The sequence below is a fragment of the Narcine bancroftii genome, chromosome 10 (genome assembly GCF_036971445.1).
Source record: "Narcine bancroftii isolate sNarBan1 chromosome 10, sNarBan1.hap1, whole genome shotgun sequence".
NCBI lineage: Eukaryota > Metazoa > Chordata > Chondrichthyes > Torpediniformes > Narcinidae > Narcine > Narcine bancroftii.
The window spans coordinates 54739350-54761055 of NC_091478.1; the positions used below are offsets into that span (position 1 = coordinate 54739350).

Below are 21706 nucleotides of genomic sequence, written 5' to 3' on the forward strand. Positions count from 1 at the left end.
CACATTCCACTTTAAGTCTTCCCTATGCCTTAGGTGCTCTGATTAGTAAGGGATTGCTTAAGGTGGTATGTGAGGGGGGGGGGGGGGTGCGGAAAGAAAAAGTTTGAAACCCACTGTTTCTTTGTGTAATTTATTCACGCACCCGTGCCCGTTTCAGCGCCGGTCCACACGGGGAGAGCGGGGCAGGCGTGTCTCTCCTCTCAATACTCCAATTAGAATATGTCCCATGGTGTTCATGTGAGGACTTCCCACTGACGGCGGGCGGGGCAGGTTGAATCCCCGCTGCACTCGGCAGGAGGAAGGTTGTTGCTGTTAATCCCCCTGAAGAAGAGGACAGGTGCCCGGAGCCGCACATCATGAGTCGCAGCAGGTAAGGACGGAGCCCACGGCCGCTCGGCTCGACCTGGTGGCGAGGGCAGCTCTGATGTCCGCTCCCGACAGGGGCAACCGGCGGCCACAGTCCGGCACTAATCCGGGATCCGTTCGGGTCAGAGTCTTGCTGCGTTGCCTTGAGAGCTGCCAGCCTGGCACCGATCTCCATCAGGATGGACGTTGACACGGGGAGCAAAATGGTCCGTTTTAATTTAATTTAAATCCCCTGGGCCGAAGCCCGGTGTTTTGCGTAACTTATTCAAGAAATGAGGACCGCAGAGGGAGACAGCGTTTAATGACCCTTGATAGGTGGGAGGTGGGTGGGGACGGCTTCTTCAACCACTTGAGGTGTGGAGCTACCCACAAGGGTGGATGGTCCAGGATTCTGAGCCATCTCTACAAGGCTGCAGAATGGAGAAGGAACATCATGACCTGGGTGCCCCCCCACCCCCCTCTCTCTCTCTCTCTCTCACTCTCACACACACACACACCATATATATATCTTTTTCTTTTTGGCTTGACTTCGCGGACGAAGATTAATGGAGGGGTAATGTCCACTCAACTGCAGGCTCGTTTGTGGCTGACAAGTCCGATGCGAGACAGGCAGACACGGTTGCAACGGTTGCAAGGGAAAATTGGGTTGGGGGTTGGGTTTTTCCTCCTTTGTCTTTTGTCAGTGAGGTGGGCTTTGCAGTCTTCTTCAAAGGAGGTTGCTGCCCGCCAAACAGTGAGGCGCCAAGATGCACGGTTTGAGGCGATATCAGCCCACTGGCAGTGGTCAATGTGGCAGACACCAAGAGATTTCTTTAGGCTGTCCTTGTACCTCTTCTTTGGTGCACCTCTGTCTCGGTGGCCAGTGGAGAGCTCGCCATATAACACGATCTTGGGAAGGCGATGGTCCTCCATTCTGGAGACATAACCTACCCAGCCCAGTTGGATCTTCAGCAGCATGGAATATATACACATACACCCTCTGCTGGAACTCACTGGAGCACCACTCATGGGGCAGCTCCAGCACCTCATTATCACTGTTTTGAGTGAGCACTGGCACCTAAAAAAATTACCACTGCTCCCTGTATACAGTGCACTTGCATTTGTTCTTTTCACAAAACTGTTTAAATCAGTGGTTTTCAATCTGCCCCGTAAACTTACATTCCACTTTAAGTCTTCCCTATGCCTTAGGTGATTAGTAATGGATTGCTTAAGGTGGTATGTGGGTGGGGGGGGGGGGAGAAAAAGTTTGAAACCCATTGTTTTAATTGTACCTAATTGACTCGTTATGTGCACGGTTTCATAACTCTGAAGGAAATGGGACAATAACAATTTTTCTCAAGCAAAATATTTCAGTAACAATTGGGTCTAGAGCAGTGGTTCTCAACCTTCCCTTCCCACTCACATCCCACCTTAAGCAATCCCTTACTAATCCCAGAGCACTTGAAGTGGAATGTGAGTTTAGGGGGCAGCTTGAAAACCACTGATTTAAATCTTCTTAAAATATATATTTACATTATTTAAACACACTTTGTGTGTATGTGAGTAACCTCTGACCATGTCCTCCTTTGGAATGGCTATCACTTTCGCTCCACTTGACCCAGCTGGTGGGGGTGGTGGGTTTGCTGTCTGAGGACTCTCGGTAAGTTGCTGCAGTGCATCCTGTTCAAACTTTTTCTTTCCACTCACATAGCACCTTAAGTAATCCCTATGCCATAAGTGCTCTGTGATTAGTGAGAGATTACTTAAGGTAAACCAGTTTACCTATCTCGGCTGCACCATTTCATCAGATGCAAGGATCGACAATGAGATAGACAACAGACTCGCCAAGGCAAATAGCGCCTTTGGAAGACTACACAAAAGAGTCTGGAAAAACAACCAACTGAAAAACCTCACAAAGATAAGCGTATACAGAGCCGTTGTCATACCCACACTCCTGTTCGGCTCCGAATCATGGGTCCTCTACCGGCACCACCTACGGCTCCTAGAACGCTTCCACCAGCGTTGTCTCTGCTCCATCCTCAACATCCATTGGAGCGCTTTCATCCCTAACGTCTAAGTACTCGAGATGGCAGAGGTCAACAGCATCGAGTCCACGCTGCTGAAGATCCAGCTGCGCTGGATGGGTCACGTCTCCAGAATGGAGGACCATCGCCTTCCCAAGATTGTGTTATATGGCGAGCTCTCCACTGGCCACCGTGACAGAGGTGCACCAAAGAAAAGGTACAAGGACTGCCTAAAGAAATCTCTTGGTGCCTGCCACATTGACCACCGCCAGTGGGCTGATAACGCCTCAAACCGTGCATCGTGGCGCCTCACAGTTTACCGGGCAGCAACCTCCTTTGAAGAAGACCGCAGAGCCCACCTCACTGACAAAAGGCAAAGGAGGAAAAACCCAACACCCAACCCCAACCAACCAATTTTCCCCTGCAACCGCTGCAACCGTGTCTGCCTGTCCCGCATCGGACTTGTCAGCCACAAACGAGCCTGCAGCTGACGTGGACTTTTTACCCCCTCCATAAATCTTCGTCCGCGAAGCCAAGCCAAAGAGAACTTAAGGTGGTATGTGAGTGGAAAGAAAAAGTTTGAAAACCAATGTTGTACGTGGTCCAAACTCCTGCTCTTTTGCACAGGTGATGGAGTGAGTGAGTTGGAATGGATGGGAGCGGGGAATCGGGGGGTATTAAGCAACTGTTGTTTCTTTAATGTTGTTGAAGCTGCACTTATCCAAGCAGTGCAGAATGTCCAATCACACTCCTAACTTGAGCTTTGAAGAGGGTGGACAGGCTCTGGGAGGTTTGGGGAGGCGTTACTTGCTGCAGGGTTCCAACTCCCTTACCATGGTATGTATGTAGCTGCCCCAATTTAGTTTCTGCTCAATACATAGCTTCATATAATTGATACGTTATTGTTCTGATCCAGGAGACGGGAGAATGGAGATTCTGCATCAGTATGGTGAGTGTGTTGGGAAGACAGCCAGTGTAAAGAGGGGAGTGAAGAGGCAAGGGTTGGCAGGTAATAGGTGGAACTAGGTGAGATTGTGGTCGATTGGTAGATGGGGATGGGAGGGGGTGACTGCTGACAAGGGCTGGTAGGTGATGTATGTTACCAGGTAAGGAGGTTTGTTTGCCTTCTCACCTCTCTTCATGTTTCTAGTTTCCACAGATGTTTACGTGGAAATATCCTATTCCTCTTGCACTTTAACTTTCCTTTGTTGAATTTAATTATTGATATGTTGTCTTGTGCACTGAAATGCAGTAGAAAAGTTATTTTGTTCTATCCAGGCGTCAAACCATATCTCAATACAACAGAGTGCAGAGTTACAGGAAGGGTTCAGTTAAAACAGTTCAAGGGATAGGGTTTGTGAGATCAAGTTGTGACAGAATTATGTTATTGTAGTAATGACTTTTTGGGTTTGGAAACATGGAAAGACACACCACACATTTGTGTTATCATTATAAGAGAGGTCTAGAGACAAAGCAATAAGAATTTTAGATTGTGTTATTGAAAGCCCAGGGACAACGAATATTTGCTCAAAGAGACCGTTTGACTACTAATTAGCAGAAGTAAACAGTTCTCCATTGAAACCTGGAATAATGAAGTGTATTTAGAAAGACTGCTGGTCAAACAAGCAGCCATATATTTCATGAGCTGTATAAAGAAGCAGGAGGCCAGATGAAACTTGAAACAGAACCAACACTTTTGTAATGTGATTACGACATTCCAGGAAGACTTCTTTAATATTGGACTAGTTTGATCTGAAGTCAGAAATACGGAGACCTTCTCAGGAGAAGGTTTCCTGTTATGGTGTTCTCCTTATCATAGGAGATACGCCAAATCAATGGCAAAGAAGAACCACTTCAACTGTCTCTTTGTCAAAAGAGGGCATTTCTACTGTTTTTTTTTATTTTAAATGGTCACTTCATGTAATCCTTTCCTGGGTTTGTCAACTCATCATGTAAAATACAAGTTCTGCAACCTCCATGGAAGGATTTCTGGAAAATCATTTGTATGAAGAAATATTTCTCTGAAAGAAAATCTACAAGAATTTATGAATTTGAGAACTTTTGAACAGCAGTAAAGATTCTGAGTTTTAACACAAAAGATTTCTAAGACTGAACTTGCAAATCATCTCTTCAGAATTGTGCCTGAACTATAATGGTTTGGGATTTGCCCCCACCCACACACACACACGTGCACTTCCACAAAGTGTGGAAAAATCACACCCACACAAGGAGTTGAAGACTGATTTATTGCATGGGCAGCTTTGCTTATATCCACTCCTTGCTGCTGATGTGGGGAGTGACATCATGGCAGTGCTGATCTCCAATTGGGCGGTTCTCGCTGTTGCTCGCTGTTTCTCACTGTGTGGGTGGTAACCTAGGACGAAGGTTGTTGGCCCCCACAGAATCTGCATGGTCGCCGCATTCATCGGCCATTTTGTGTACCGGGTTGCATCCCAATTAGCAGTTTGCTACGATATATACATTTGTGCGTAGCGGGGTTAAATTTAAAATTAAATAAGATTTTGCGTTAGTAGTTATTAACAAAAATTATTGCTTTGAAGATACCATTGTCTTGGTGAATTTCTATTGCTGCTTGTCTAGGTCGTAACAAAGTGATCCTCTTTTACTAAGGGAAGCTTTGTTCAAGTGTCTAATAACAGTGGTAAACAACCTGTCTTTGAAGCTGGTGGTGTGTGTTTTCAAACTTGTGTTACCTGTGCTCTCTCCCCTCCATGTGATGACAGGTTCTGAATTCTAACTATTCTCTGTGAGAGAAGTTTCTTTGCGTTGAATCTATGAGTGCTTTACTCTCTTGCTCCACTGTAACATCACTCTTGCAAGGCATTCAAGTGCCCACAATTCTCCATTGTGGTGGGGAGGGGGTGTCTCCCCTAAACTTTCCTCCCTTCACTTTGTACAGATGTCCTCAAGTGTATGCTGCTCCCACCCTGGGAAACAGTCACTGGCTGTCCACCCTATCTATGCCTCTCAGAATCTTGTAGACCCCTATTAAGTCACCTCCCACCCTTCTTTGCTCCAAAGTGAAAAGCCCTTACTCTAAAATCTTACCTTATAAGACTTAATTTCCATTCCAGACAGCATGCTGGTGAATGTCTTCTGCACCCTCTCCATCGTTTCCAATCCTTCCTATAATGAGATGACCAGAACTGAACACAATATTCTCAATGCGGTCTCACCACAGATTTGTAGAGTTGCAACATGATCTCTCAATTCCTGAGCACAACCCTCCCAATTAATGAAGCCCAGCATCCTGTAGGCCTCATTAACCTTCCTCTAAGGTCATTTTGTTCCTGACTTTATAATCAGCTTAGACAGAACATTGATGCAAATTTTCCCTGCATTGACAAGATAAAAATTTAACAATCTTTACAATTTCCCTCATTCACATCTTCTCTCTGCCCTTTGCATAAATTAAAAGGAAACCATCAAGCATCGTGCAACATTTTTAGAACTCCAAATATTCACACCCTTTATAAACAGATAAAACAGCTTAAAACAGAATTGTATGCACTTTAAGGATATTTTTATTTATTAAGCCTTTGAAACAAAGGATGGAAGGGTAAGTAAGTCAGGCAACATCGTGACGAGGGAGACTGAGCCAAGCTTTTCTCATCCCCTCACATTCCTGGAGGAAGATTTGAGGGGATAAGAGTGGCAAGAATTGTCCACAAAGGGTGGTGGGGAGCACGGAATGAGCTGCCAGAGGAAAATTTTAGAGGTGGGGTCAGTTCCAAAGTCAAGAAGACATTTGGTGGAGCACTTGGTTCAGAATGGAGCAAGAGAATATGGGCCAAATGCAGGTGAGGTTAGATTAGCATCCTGTCCAGAGGTTGAGTTGGGCTGTAGAGCCTTATAATTCCATAACAAAAATTGTTGAGGGCATTTAATTTACATTCATTAGTCTACATTCACCAATAAGGCCTTTGACAAGGTCCCACATTGTACACTAATTCAGGAGGTTAGAATGTGCAGGATGCAGGGCAAATGAGATCCAAAACAGAGTTGGGAAAAAGAGGCAGAATATAGTGGAGGGTAGTTTACCTATGATGGGAAGCCTGCAACCAGTGGTAATCCACAGGGGTTGGTGCTGGGATGTTTGCTATTTGTACATCCATTGTACATGAAGTAATTAAAAGGTTTGCAGGTGAGCAAAGTGTTAACTTTGGAGACAGCGATGAAGATGATTGTGGCCGGTCAGTTGGTGAGATTGTCAGATCAATGACAGAGGGGACTTGATGTGAAGTATGAGGGGATTAGGTATGTCACCGAAGCCTCTCAAAAACTTCTACGGGTGTACTGTGGAGAGCATTCTGGCTGGTTGCATCACTGCCTGGTATGGAGGCACCAACGCTCAGGACAAGAATAAACTCCAGAGGGTTGTTATCTCAGCCTGCGACATCACAGACACCAGACTTAACTCCATTGAGTACATCTACAGAGGCGATAAATGAAGAAAGCAGCCTCTATCCTCAAAGACCCCCACCAGCCAGGCCATGCCGTCTTCACTCTACTACCATCGGGGAAAAGGTACAGGAGCCTGAAGTCGAGCACTCAGCGGCACAAGGACAGCTTCTTCCACACTGCCATCAGATTCCTGAATAATCAATGAACCACAGACACTGCCTCACTTGGTCTTTTTCTGGCACTATTTTTATGTATTTTTGTAAGGTGGTTTACATAAATGTTTACACTGTCACGCTGCCACAAAACAACAAATTCTGATTCACTTTGAGAAGACCAATGAGGTTGGATGGTAAGTGGTAGGGTCCAAGGAGGTACCACGGAGCAGAGAAACCCCGATGTACAAGTTCAAGGATCTCTGACAGAGGCAGCACAAGTGATGGGCTAGTGACGAAGGCTGTGGGATAGACAGAGATATCATGGTACACGTTGGCAAGATGTGGTTTCGGTCAGGCCTGGAGTGTTGTGATTGCTACAGTGCAAGAGTGAGGTGATGGTGCTGGAGAGGGTGCGAAAGACTCACCACAGGACCCTTGGAATGGGGGAGGCTGGTGGGGATGTGAACAGAGGCATAAAAGGGATATTGGGGAATGTCACCATGGCAGAAGGATTAGAAACCAGAGAACCCTGGTTTAGGGTAAAATGGGTCTGAGGAGGTATGAGGTAAATTGAGGAATCTGTGTGAGCTTGGACTGTGGAGCATAGTTGGGGGTGGGGGGGATGAAGTCAGAGTCTCTTGCAGTACTTGTCAAACACCAATTTTGGTCACTTACCTACATGAAAGAAATTAATAAGATTGAAAGAGTGCTGAGAAAATTTACAAGGATGTAGCCAGGAACTGAGCAACAGGTTGGGACTTTATTACCTGGAGACTGAGGGTGACTTGATAGAGCAATACAAAATTATGAGGGGTGCAGATGAAGTCAATAAAAGCAGACTTTTCCACTGGGATTGGGGTGAGACAAGAATGAGAGGACATGAGCCAAGTGTGAAAGGTGAATCATTTAGGGGGTACGTGAGGGGAAACTTCTTCCCGTGGAGTGGTGAGAGTGTGGACAAGCTACCAGAGGAGGCGGTGAGTATAGGTTTAAGTTTGAGGTTTCCGAGAAGATTGGTTATGTCGGTGGATGAGGGGGGGGGTATGGAGGGCTATGGTCCAGGTGCAGGTCAGTGGGATTAGGCAGAATAATAGTTTGGCACAGATTAGTCGGGTCGAAGCTGTAATGTTCTGTGGTTCCATAAACAATCAAATTACCAAAAAACAGAAATATGAAATTTTGGGAAAGGGGGGGAAAATTCTGAGTTATCAGCATGGACTAGATGGGCCAAAGAGCCTGTTTCTGAACTGAGCATCAGACTGTATCACTGACCCTAACTCCTCATCCTACCAGAACCATTTGTGACCTGTCCTCCCTAATTTATTGCAGGACCACTTACGATGAATACAAGGACACGGCAGATTGGCTGCTGGCTCAGACCAGTAGACAGCCACGAGTGGCCGTGATGTGTGGCTCAGGTCTTGGGGGACTCACTGACTGGTTGGGCGACAAGATCGAGATTCCATACGAGAAGATTCCGAGATTCCCCCAGAGCACAGGTCAGTAGGCATGTTACATGCACCAAATGCACCTGGCCAAGACCACATAGAGCCGACAGACCACAGTACACGGCACTAACAGCACACACTACAGTCCCCAGTAAACCCCACAAACGACACCCACTACAGGTCACAGTAAAACCCACCAAATGCAACCACTAAAGACCACAGTAAACCCCAGCAACAGCACCCACTACAGACCACAGTTAAGTCCAGCAACAGTACCCACTACAGACCAGAGTAAACCCCACCAACAGCACCCAATACAGTCCCCAGTAAACCACACAAAAGGAACCCACTACAGACCATAGTACACCACCAACAGCACACACTATAGTCCCCAGAACACACCACCAACTGCACCCATTTCAGTCCAAGTACACACCACCAACAGCACTCACTAGAGTCCCCAGAACACACCACCAACTGCACCCATTTCAGTCCAAGTACACACCACCAACAGCACTCACTAGAGTCCCAAGTGCACCCATCCAACAGCACGCACTAAAGTTCCCAGACCCCACCACCAACAGCACACACTACAGTACCCAGAAGACACCACTAACAGCACCCACTATAGTCCCTAGTACACACCTGCAACAGTACAGACTACACTCCCCAACAGTACAGACTACACTCCCCAGTACACTCCACCAACAGCACCCAATACATTGCCCTTTACACCCCACCAACAACACCCACTATAGTCCCCAATACGCACCTGCAACTGTACAGACTACAGACCCAAGTACACTCCACTAACAGCACCCAATACAGTCCCCAGAACACCCCACCAACAGCACCCATTACAGACCCCTGTACACCCCACTAACAGCACCCACTATAGACCCCAGTACACACCTGCAACAGTACAGACTACACTCCCCAGTACACTCCACCAACAGCACCCAGTACAGATTCCAGAATACCCCACCAACAGCACTCCCTAAATGCCTCAGTACACCCCACCAACTGGACCCACTACAGTCCCCTGTACACCCCACCAACAGCACCCAATACAGTCCCCAGAACACCCCACCAACAACACCCACTACAGACCCCTGTACACCCCACCAGCAGCACCCACTATAGACCCCAGTACACACCTGCAACAGTACAGACTACAGTCCCCAGTACACTCCACCAACAGCACCCAGTACAGATTCCAGAATACCCCACCAACAGCACTCCCTACAGTCCCCAGTACACCCCACCAACTGGACCCACTACAGTCCCCTGTACATCCCACCAATTGGACCCACTACAGTCCCCTGTACACCCCATCAACTGCACCCAATGCATTGCCCTGTACACCCCACCAACAACACCCACTATAGTCCCCAGTACGCACCTGCAACTGTACAGACTACAGTCCCCAGTACACTCCACCAACAGCACCCAGTACAGATTCCAGAATACCCCACCAACAGCACTCCCTACAGTCCCCAGTACACCCCACCAACTGGACCCACTACAGTCCCCTGTACACCCCACCAACTGGACCCACTACTGTTCCCAGTACACCCCACCAACTGGACCCTGTACAGTCACCTTTACACCCCACCGACACACAATACAGTTCCAAATGCACCCCTCCAACAGCACTCACTACAGTCCCCAGTAGTCACCACCAACGGCACCCACTACAGTCCACATTACACCCCACCATCAGCACCAACTACATTACACATTACACACCACCAACACCACCCACTGCATTCCCTTGTACATACAACCAAGAGTACCCACTACAATCTCCAGTACTCACCACCAACTGCACCCACTACAGTCCCCAATACACCACTCAACACCCACTACAGTCCCCAGTACACACCACCAACAGCACCCACTACAGTTCCCAGTACACACCATCAACAGTACAGACTGCAGTTGCCAGAACACCCCACCAGCAGTTCCAACTACCGTCCACATTACACACCAACATCGGCACCCACTACAGTCCTCATTACACCCCAGCAATGGCACCCACTACATTCCCCAGTGCACACCACCAATGGCACCCAATACAGTCCCCAGTACACACCACCAATGGCACCCACTAGTGTTCCTAGTACAGGTCACATCAGCACCCACTACAGCCCCCAGTATACACCATCAACAGCATATACTCATTCCCCAGTACGCACCACGAGTGGCCCACTACAGTCACTTTTACACACCACCAAACTCATCCACTAGAGTTATTTTTACACAACCACAACAACAACCACTACAGTCCCCTGTACACCCTACCAACAGCTCCCACTGCATTCCTCAGACTCCTTCTCCAACAGCACCCACTACATTCCCCAGTACAACCCACCAACAGCACCAACTACAGTCCCTGGTATGCACTAACAACACCCACTATATTCCCCAGGTCCCTCCACCAACAGCACTCATTACAATCCACAGTACACCCCACCAGCTATACCCACTACAGTCCTCATTACACCCCACTAACGGCTCCCACTACATTCCCCAGTACACACCAGCAATGGCACCCACTACAGTCCACAGTACACCACCCAACAACACCCAATACAGTTCCCAGTACACTCCACCAACAGCACACACTACAGTCCCCAGTGCACACCACCAACAGAACCTTCTACAGTCCCCAGTACAAACGAGCAACAGCACCAATTACAGTCGCCAGTACAACCTACCAGCTGTACTGACTACAGTCCATATTACACACCAACAATGGCACCCACTATAGTTCTCATTATACCTCACCAACGGCACCTACTACATTCCCCAGTACACACCACCAATGGCACCCACTGCAGTCCCCAGTACACACCACCAATGGCACCCATTACAGTCCCCCATACATGTCACCAACAGCACACACGACAGTCCCCAGTATATACCATCAACAGCATCTACTACATTCCCCAACTCGCACCACCAGCGACCCACTACAATCACCTTTACACTCCACCAACCGCACCCACTAGAGTCCCTAATACACAACCACAACATCACCCACTACAGTCGCCTGTACATCCTACCAACAGCACTCACTACAATACTCAGACTCCACCACCAACAGCATGCACTATATTCCCCAGAACACATCACCAACAGCACCCACTATAGTCTCCAGTACACATCTGCAACAGTACCGGCTACAGTCTCCATTACACCCCACCAGCAGCACCATCAAGTCCACATTATACACCAACAATGGAACCCACAACAGTCCCCAATACTCCCCAGCAATGGCACCCACTACAGTCCCCAGCTCACACCACCAACTGGACCTACTACAGTCCCCAGTACACCCCACCAACGGCACCCACTGCAGTCCCCAGTACATACAATGAACAGCACCCACTATAGACCCCTGTATACTCCACCATCACCTCCCACTACTGTCCCCTGTACATCCCACCAATAGCTCCCACTACATTCCCCAGTACACTCCACAAACAACACCCATTACCATCCCCTGTACACCCCACCAACAGCACCCACTACAGCCCCCAGTACACCCCACCAATTGTACACACTTCCTTCATTTGGTAACTTGTCTTGTCAATTGGAGATGGTCATGAACGTTCTCCTGTCTCACAATGTGGTACTCTTCCACATGTGGTGGTTCACATGCTTCCAACCAACAGAGACGGGGGTAGGGTCACTGCGCTGCTCGCAGTCCAGTCATGAACTGGGTCAGAAACACTCCCTCTACCCCACCGACCTGCTGCATTCAGACCTTGTCACCGCTTCTTCCTGCTATTGGCAGCTGACGGTGTTTCACCATGTTTCTGCCCTTACAACAATGCTACTCCTCAATTGTCTTTGCCAGGGGTATAGAACCATTCTTCAGCATCCAGACGTCTTCTCTGCTGATTTGCCCCTGATTCCATTGCATGTTCTGAGGCGTGGGAGGGTGTGGGTGTTCCCAACCCTGTTGGCAACAGCACTAAAGAGAGAAGAAGCGATTGGCAGTAAAACAGGTACATGGACGATGGCTCTGGCAGTCACTGCACTTCTCGCTGCTGTCTCTGGACTGCAGGGGCGGTCCAGCCAGTGGGTGGCTGCTACCTGGAGAACATGCAGTGCGCGTGCAGCTGCCTAAAGCTCTCCTCTCTCCTTCAGTCGCAGGGCACGAGGGGAAACTGGTGTTTGGCGAACTCAGCTCCCAGCAGTGTGTCTTCATGAAGGGGCGTTTCCACTTTTATGAAGGCCACCCAATTGACAAGGTATGCTGGAGGGCTTGTGTGATGTGGGAAGGGGGGCCGTGGGAGGGACGGCTTTGGGAGGGGGGCCATGGATGGGGTTGCCATGGGATGGTGTGCCATGTATGTCCAGGTGTGTGTGTGTGTGTGTGTGTGTGTGTGTGTGTGTGTGTGTGTGGATCTGTATGGGGGGGATGTGTTTGTGGGGGGTGCAGGTGCTGGTTACAGACATAATGCGGGAACTACATATAAAAAATGCTACATGGTCAAACCAACGTGTCTACAAATACCCTTGAATCGAATCTGGAATGTGCTCTTTAATCACGTGAATTATTTGATTACAAATTGTAAACTGTGGACCACAGGGGCAAATAAACGAAAAAATGTCTTTGTCCCAATAATGGAGGGGACTGTGCATGGGTGGGTTTATCCATGACACAAAGATTAGTGGAATTGTGAACAGAGTCGAGGGTTTTCACACAGTGCAACGTGGCAGATACAAAGTTGTGGTTCGGGCGAAGAAACAATATAAACAAGTGCAGCTTGGCTCGTGCAGCAATATTACAGCTCTGACGACCTGGGTTCAAATCCCATGTTGTCTCGAAGTAGTTTGAACGTTCACCCATGTCTGCGTGGGTTTCCTCCGGATGATCCAGCTTCACCTACATCCAAAAATGTTTGGGGTTGGTCACGTTAGTGTATTTGGGTGCAGACTCATTGAGCAGAAGGTCCTGTTGCTGTGCTGTATCTCGAAGTTTTTAAAAAATATAAAGTGTGAGGTGTTGCAATTTGGGTGGTCAAAGCAAGGGGTTGGACATCAAGTTAATGGCAGGGCTTTTCAAAGCATTGATGTGCAGCAGGATCTGAGGTCCAGCTCCATTGATCCTTGAAAAAGGCCACACAAGTGGATAGGGTGGTAAAAGTTAGAAATTTATACAAACTTTGAGAAGCATTGATGGAGGAGGCAGTCAGCATCTTTCTCTCCAAGTTAACGTGAGAGCGGCTGTTTCAAAGCGAGGCTGGGAAGTTTGAAGGGACAGGTTATTTACACAGATTGGCTGAACAGGCTGGTTGGAGTGCTTGGGGGTGCAGATGCAATAGTGGTGTCCAAGAGGCACGTGAACACGCAGGGAAAGGAATTTGGATTACGTGCAGGCAGGAGAGCTTTTGTTTAATTTGCCTGTTCTGACATGCAACAGTATTCGCACCTCAAACTTAAGCAGTGACTCCGAACCACAAACACTGACTGCAAAGCACATCACCTCCCCCAAAATACTGTGGGTAATTAAATAATAATTGAACCTGGGCCAAGCATGCTGGAGAAACTCAGCAGCATGTGCTGCGGCCATTGGAGTAAAGGGGAAACAATGTTTTGGGCTGGGACCCAACAGTGCAAAATCAGGCAGTGTCTCAATATGGAGGTGGGGAGGATGAAGTGAGGAGGGGGAGGAGGGACAAGGAGGAGGAGGGATGAGAAGGAAGAGGAGCGAAGAGGAGGAGGGAGTGAGGAGGAGGAGGGGAGGGAACAAGGAAGAAGAGGAGACGAGGGGGGACAAGGAGGATGGGGGATGAGGAGGGGGACAAAGATTAGGAGGGACAAGGAGGAGGAGGGGGCACAGGGAGAAGGAGGAAGGGGCACAGGGAGGAGGAGGGGGCACAGGGAAAAGGAGGAGGGGGCACAGGGAAAAGGAGGAGAGGGCACAGGGAGGAGGAGGGGGCACAGGGAGGAGGAGGGAGCACAGGGAGGAGGAGGGGGCACAGGGAGGAGGAGGGGGCACAGGGAGGAGGAGGGGGCACAGGGAGGAGGAGGAGGGGGCACAGGGAGAAGGAGGTGGGGGCACAGGGAGAAGTAGGAGGGGCACAGGGAGAAGTAGGAGGGGGCACAGGGAGAAGGAGGAGGGGGCACAGGGAGAAGGAGGAGGGGGCACAGGGAGAAGGAGGAGGGGGCACAGGGAGAAGGAGGAGGGGGCACAGGGAGAAGGAGGAGGGGGCACAGGGAGAAGGAGGAGGGGGCACAGGGAGAAGGAGGAGGGGGCACAGGGAGAAGGAGGAGGGGGCACAGGGAGAAGGAGGAGGGGGCACAGGGAGAAGGAGGAGGGGGCACAGGGAGAAGGAGGAGGGGGCACAGGGAGAAGGAGGAGGGGGCACAGGGAGAAGGAGGAGGGGGCACAGGGAGAAGGAGGAGGGGGCACAGGGAGAAGGTGGAGGGGGCACAGGGAGAAGGTGGAGGGGGCACAGGGAGAAGGAGGAGGGGGCACAGGGAGAAGGAGGAGGGGGCACAGGGAGAAGGAGGAGGGGGCACAGGGAGAAGGAGGAGGGGGCACAGGGAGAAGGAGGAGGGGGCACAGGGAGAAGGAGGAGGGGGCACAGGGAGAAGGAGGAGGGGGCACAGGGAGAAGGAGGAGGGGGCACAGGGAGAAGGAGGAGGGGGCACAGGGAGAAGGAGGAGGGGGCACAGGGAGAAGGAGGAGGGTGCACAGGGAGAAGGAGGAGGGGGCACAGGGAGAAGGAGGAGGGGGCACAGGGAGAAGGAGGAGGGGGCACAGGGAGAAGGAGGAGGGGGCACAGGGAGAAGGAGGAGGGGGCACAGGGAGAAGGAGGAGGGGGCACAGGGAGAAGGAGGAGGGGGCACAGGGAGAAGGAGGAGGGGGCACAGGGAGAAGGAGGAGGGGGCACAGGGAGAAGGAGGAGGGGGCACAGGGAGAAGGAGGAGGGGGCACAGGGAGAAGGAGGAGGGGGCACAGGGAGAAGGAGGAGGGGGCACAGGGAGAAGGAGGAGGGGGCACAGGGAGAAGGAGGAGGGGGCACAGGGAGAAGGAGGAGGGGGCACAGGGAGAAGGAGGAGGGGGCACAGGGAGGAGGAGGGGGCACAGGGAGAAGGAGGAGGGGGCACAGGGAGAAGGAGGAGGGGGCACAGGGAGAAGGAGGAGGGGGCACAGGGAGAAGGAGGAGGGGGTACAAGGAGGAGGAGGAGGGACGAGGAGGAGGAGGGACGAGGAGGAGGAGGGACGAGGAGGAGGAGGGACGAGGAGGAGGAGGGACGAGGAGGAGGAGGGACGAGGAGGAGGAGGGACGAGGAGGAGGAGGGACGAGGAGGAGGAGGGACGAGGGATGAGGAGGAACAAGGATGAAGTGGATGAGGAGGAATGAGGATGAGGTAAGGAATGAGGAGGAGGGGACAAGGAGAAGAGGAAAGATGAGGAGGAAGGATGGGAAGGAGGAGGGATGAGAAGAAGGAGGAGGAGAGAAATGAGGAAGGAGGGACAAGGAGGAAGGAGTGACAAGGAGGAGGAGGGACAAGGGGGGGAGGCGAGGAGGAGGAGGGGAAGGGAGGAGGTAGGGGGGAGGAGATGTGGGAAGGGTTAGATTGTTGAGTATTGACATGGGCCTGAACTGTGCTGTCATCTTATGCCAAAGGTGTTTTTTTTTAAGTATTAATTTGTACAATACATGGTAGAAGGTCCTTCCTTCCGACCAATGAAACCCCTGCAGCTCATTTACACCCAATTATCCATATGTTAGTGGAGGGAGTGGGGCTCTTTGACAAATGGTGCCCAGAACTGATGCACCTCTTGTACACAGGTCACCTTCCCAATCCGTGTATTCCACTTGATGGGAGTTGAGTCACTGATTGTTACCAATGCAGCTGGAGGCCTGAACGAACAGTTCAAAGTGGGTGACCTGATGGTCATCAAGGACCACCTTAACCTGCCTGGCTTTGCTGGAGTAAACCCACTCATTGGCAGGAATGAGGAAAGGTGAGTTCACATCAGGCAGCTCCTCCACTGCATGGTGGGGTCCTCCCCTTCCCAACTTTTCCCCGCCCACAGCCCTGCCCCTTTCCTATCCCTTCCATTACCCCTGCCCCATACCTCCCACACCCCTTCTCTAACCTTGAGCCTCTCCTCGGCCCTCCCCTCTCCCCATCCCCTCCAGTGCGTTGAAGACGTGGATCTAAGTCTTGGTGAATCAGCAGTGCAGTGCAGGGGAAGCCCGACACTGTCAGAGATGTTATATAACTAATGGCATCGTGAAGAAAGCATGTCAATCCTTTCACTACCTCAGGAGTTTGCAGAGGTTCGGTATGACACCAGAAACCCTGGCAAATTTCTACAGAGGTGTGGTGGAAGATGTGCTGACCGGCTACATCACGGTCTGGTGCAAGGACATCAATACCCCGAACAGAAAACCCTGTAAAAGATAGTGGACACAGCCCAGGATATCACAGGTAAAACCTCCCCACTATTGAGAACATTTGTGGGGAATGTTGCTGTCGGAGAGCAGTCAGATTGTTTACGTTTCTTTGTTTCCATGTAGAGGCTATGTATAGTTATTTTGACACTACCAGTAAGTAGTAATTCTGCCACTCCCACATGAAAAATGAATCTCAGGGTTGTATGTGGTGTCATGTATGTACCCTGACAATAAACCTGAAATCTATAATCTCCTCAAACATTTTACAAATGGGGCCATGACCAGGTGTGCGCTGACTGGTGGGTGGGACTTGATGTTGATTGGCAGGTGAGATCCAACTATGTTCCAGATGGAGAGGTCACATGACCCTCCACATTCCCACCAGCTTCCTGACAGGGAGGTCAAGTGACCCTACACGACCACATTCCCACCATGTTCCTGAAGGGGAGGTCACGTGACCCTCTACAATCCACATTCCCACCAGGTTCCCAACGGGAGTCACATGACCCTCCACAATCCACACTTCAAGGCCAAAGCCGCATGGTTTCCTGAAGGGGAAAATCTTGCCTGACAACCTTGTTGGAATACTTTGTGGTTGTGTATTTGGATTTTCAGAAGGCCTTTGACCAAGTACTGCACATGAGTCTGTTAAACAAAAGCCCACAGTATTACAGGAATCATACCAGCATGGGTAGAGTATTGACTGATGGGCAGGAAGCAGAGAGTTGGAATATTCTGATTGGCTTCCAGTTGCTAGGGGTGTTCCACAAGGGTCGACTTTGGGGCCACTTCTTTTTATGTTGTATATTAATGATTTGGATTATGGAATAAATGGCTTTGTGGCCACGTTTGTGGATGGGACAAAGGGAGGTGAAAGAGCAGGTAGTGTAGAGGAAACACGGGGGACTAAGACAGATTAGGAAAATGGGCTGAGACTTGGCAAATGAAATATAACGTGGGAAAGTGTACAGTCATGCACTTTGGTAGAACAAAAATATAATCAAGCAGACTATTTTCTAAATGGGGAGAAAATTGAATATTCCCAGATGCAAAGGGACCTGGGAGTCCTCGTGCAGGTTGAGTCAGTGGTGAAGAAGGCAAATGCAATGCTGGTTTATTTCAAGAGGAATAGAATATAAGAGCAGGGATGTCATGTTGAGGCTTTATAAGGCCTCACTTCAAGTATTAATTGTAATTTAGGATGGGATCTCATTGAAACATTTTGAATGTTGAAAGGCATGGACAGTGTAGATGTAAAAAGGTTGTTTCCCATGGTGGGAGAGTCAAGGACAAGAGGTACAACTTCAAGATTGAAGGCCGTCCACTTAGAACAGAGATGTATAGAAATTTCTTCAGCCAGAGGGTGGTAAATCTATGGAATTTGTTGCCATAAATTGGAGACCAAGTCATTGGGTGTATTTAAGGCAGAGATTGAAGTTCTTGATTAGCCAGGGCATCAAAAGTTATGGGGGAAAGGCTGGGCAGTGGGGCTGAGTGGGAAAATGGATCAGCTCAGGTTTGATGGGCTGAATAGCCTATTTCTGTTCCTTTGCTTCATGGATTTATGAATGTACAGAAGAATTCCTAAACTCTGGATTGGGTTTGGACCGGAATTTTGGATTTTCCGGATTCTTAAACAGTACTTGTAAAATTCAAATTTAAGATGGAGTAAAAGAGAGATGAATGGGTAAATTTTGATAGTTTATTCATTAGAAAATACAGCCTTACTCCTGTTTAAATATTCTGTCCGCTGGCGGTTTTAATTTTGCCGTCCATTGGGAAATCAGGCTATTTAAATTAAATTAATGAAAACAAAGCTTGTCAGTAACTATGAATTCAGTTCCACGCATGCGCAAGGAACTTGATTCTCCAAATCTTTCAGGTGCTTCATTGCAAAACTTGCCATTTACACCTTTTGCTGATGCTGAAACCCATCTGAGAAAATAATTGTTTGTCCAGATTAATCGGACTGGGAAACAGAGTTGAAATATCACATCTTGGTATCAGAATTTATTGTCATGAACAAGTCACAAAATTTGTTGTTCAACAGCACATTGGGGTTAGGGTTAGGACAAACATTTATATAAACCACCTTACAACAATGAATAAAAATAGTGCACAAAAAGTTAAAATAAGGCCGTGTCTTTGGTTCATTGGTCATTCAGGAATCTGATGGCAGCGGGGAAGAAGTTGTCCTTGTACTGTTGAGAGCTCCTGTACATTTTCCCGATTCTAGCAGAGTGAAGAGGACAGGGCCTGGGTGGTGGGGGTCTTTGAGGATAGAGGTGCTTTTTATAAAAAGACACTCCTTCAATTAGATGCCCTCGATGGAGTGAAGTTTGGTGCCTGTGATGTCGCAGGCTGAGTTAACAACCCTCTGGAGTTTATTCTTGCCCTCCATATCCAGAGAGTGTTGCAACCAGCCAGAAAGTGAGCTGACCGGCTGTGTCAGGGTCTGGGATTGGAACACCAATACCCCTGAGCGTAAAGCCCTCCAAAAGGTAGTGGACGCAGCCCAGGACTTCACAGGCAAAACCCTTCCCGCCATCAGGAACATCTACAGGGAACACTGCCGTCGGATAGCAGCAGCAATCATCAAGGATCCATCCCACCCTTGCTGCTGCCATCAGGAAAGAAGTACAAGTGCCACAAGACTTGTACCACCAGGTTCAGGAAGAGCTGCTACCCCTCCACCATCAGACTCCTCAACAACAAACTCAATCAGGGATTCATTTAAGGACTCTTACCTGTGCACTATATTAATATTTTTAATTCTCTCTCTATTGCTTGATCAGTTTATTTACATTTGTTATCTGTTTGCAGTTCTGGGCTGGGTACAGTTTTTTTGCACTACCAACTAGGGGTAATTCTGGCTCACCACAGGAAAAAGAATTTCTGGGTTGTATGTGATGTCATGTATGTTCTCTGACAATAAACCTGACATCTGATCTGAATCTATGAACCGGGAAATAAACTGAGAGGTAGAAGGATGTCGTTGAGTTTCACAGCACAAAAAAGGCCCTTCAGCCCAATTTCGTCATGTTGACTAAATTATCTGCCTGAGCCAGTCCCTCATGTTCCTTGACCAGGCCTATCCTGGTCACACAACATCTCCTCACTTGTCAAGGTGTAACAGTGCCTGCACTTCTGAGAAGACTGAGGTGGGCAAGGCTATCATCCACTAGCCTGTCAACTTTCTGCAGGAGTTCTATAAAGAGTGTCCTGGCCGGCTGCAACCCAGTGTGGTTCAGTTGCAGTAGAGCATCAGATCGGAGATCAATCCAGAGCAGTAGAGAGGATCACTGGGGTCTCTCTCCCCCCACCCTCTCCATTGACATGATTTACTGATTGTTGTCTAAAGAGGTCTCACTAAATGATTGAGGACCTCAACCGCCCCGTATGCAGCTTTCAGCTACTCCTATTGGGAAAGTGGTATCAGGAGTCAGAGCTAGACCCAGGCAGAGAAAATGCTTCTTCCCATGGGAGTGAGACTGGTGCACAAGCGATGAACTGCTCATACAACCTTCTGAAATTCTACTATTGATTTAACAATAATATATTTTTTTGATATTTGTATGTACGTACTATACATTTGTATCGTTTGTCTGTATGTCTGCTTGCGTGTTTGCAGAGTGCCACAGCAAGAACTGGAAAATGCTGTTTGAACAGGTTACACAATCAGGTGCTGTAAATGAATTTGGCGGAGGCTGGTACAATAGGGGGGAATTTAAAGGACTCATGGATGGAAGAAAAATGGAGGGCCATGCCTGAGAGGCAGGGAAGAATGATATCACTGTTGAGCAATATAGGTCAGCACAACATCATGGGCTGAAGGGCAATGTTCTATGTTCATGTGATCCATGCCACTCGTGATTAAAAATCTCGACGAGGCCCCTCCTTTGTCCCCGACGCACCAGGGAGAAAAGCCCTGGCCTGAAACTCAAGTGCCCAGTTTACCCCTCCCTAGTGCCCAAACTCTCACATCACTGACCCGAAAGACCCCCCCCACCGCCCCTCCCCGTCTCGCTGCAAATGGGTTTTACGGTGTGGAAGTGGTGCTACTGGTCGCACCGACGACAGGAACTTTGTTTATGGTACAGTTGGCCTGCCTGAGTTACAATTTATGGATTTATACATTTAAATTAATTTAGACGTACAGCTTGGTTACAGGCCATTCCAGCACACAAGTCCGTGCTGCCCCAAATGCACCAATTAACCGTTGCTTTTGATTTTTTTTGAATGGCGGGAGGCACCTGGAGGAAACCCATGGAAAACACAGGGAGAGCGTGCCAACATGTAGGATTCGAACCCCAGTCCCGATCGCTGGCCTTGTAATGGCGTTGCGCTAACTGCTACGCCAACCATACCTTACATTGAGTTACACAGGGAAACATCCTCATGGGTGTGCTGGAACGACTTGGAGCTATATGGGGGCAGCATGTGAAACCTGCTGTCTCAGCTCCTTGCATGTGACAGGTTTACTGGCTTTGGAGGCGATGCAGTGGAGATTCACCAGGTTGATTGCAGAGGTGAGAGGGTTAACCCACAAGGAGAGCTTGAGTCACCTGGGCCTGGAACCAATGAAGACTGAAAGTTTTAGAAACTGATAAAACAGTGAAATGGATGGAGGCAGGAAGGCTGTTTGCACTGGCAGGTGAGACGAGGACTCTGCCTCAAGATTGGGGGAATAGGTTTGAGATGGAGATGAGGAGGAACTGCTTCTCCCAGAGAGCAGTGGATCTGTGGAATTCTCTGCGTGAGGAAGCAGTTGAGGCTGCCTCATTAACTATGTCTGCTTCACTGTCACTGGTTCAAGGGGATGTCACCACAGACTTTACAGAGGGTTTTGCAGGTTGTTGAGGTCCACATGCATTGGA

The 21706-nt window shown here is 49.1% G+C and overlaps 1 protein-coding gene across 2 annotated transcripts in view; it reads left to right on the forward strand.

Annotated features, from left to right (window-relative positions):
* Positions 1–293: 293 nt before the first annotated feature.
* pnp6 (purine nucleoside phosphorylase 6) overlaps positions 294–21706 on the forward strand; it is a 29662-nt gene continuing 8249 nt past the window's right edge. For both annotated transcript variants that reach the window (XM_069899504.1, XM_069899505.1), the window contains exons 1-4: positions 294–370; positions 8279–8448; positions 12556–12659; positions 16218–16393. In XM_069899504.1, the coding sequence (XP_069755605.1) occupies positions 357–370; positions 8279–8448; positions 12556–12659; positions 16218–16393 (464 nt within the window). In that variant the 5' untranslated portion in view covers positions 294–356. The remainder of the gene's footprint in view (positions 371–8278; positions 8449–12555; positions 12660–16217; positions 16394–21706) is intronic.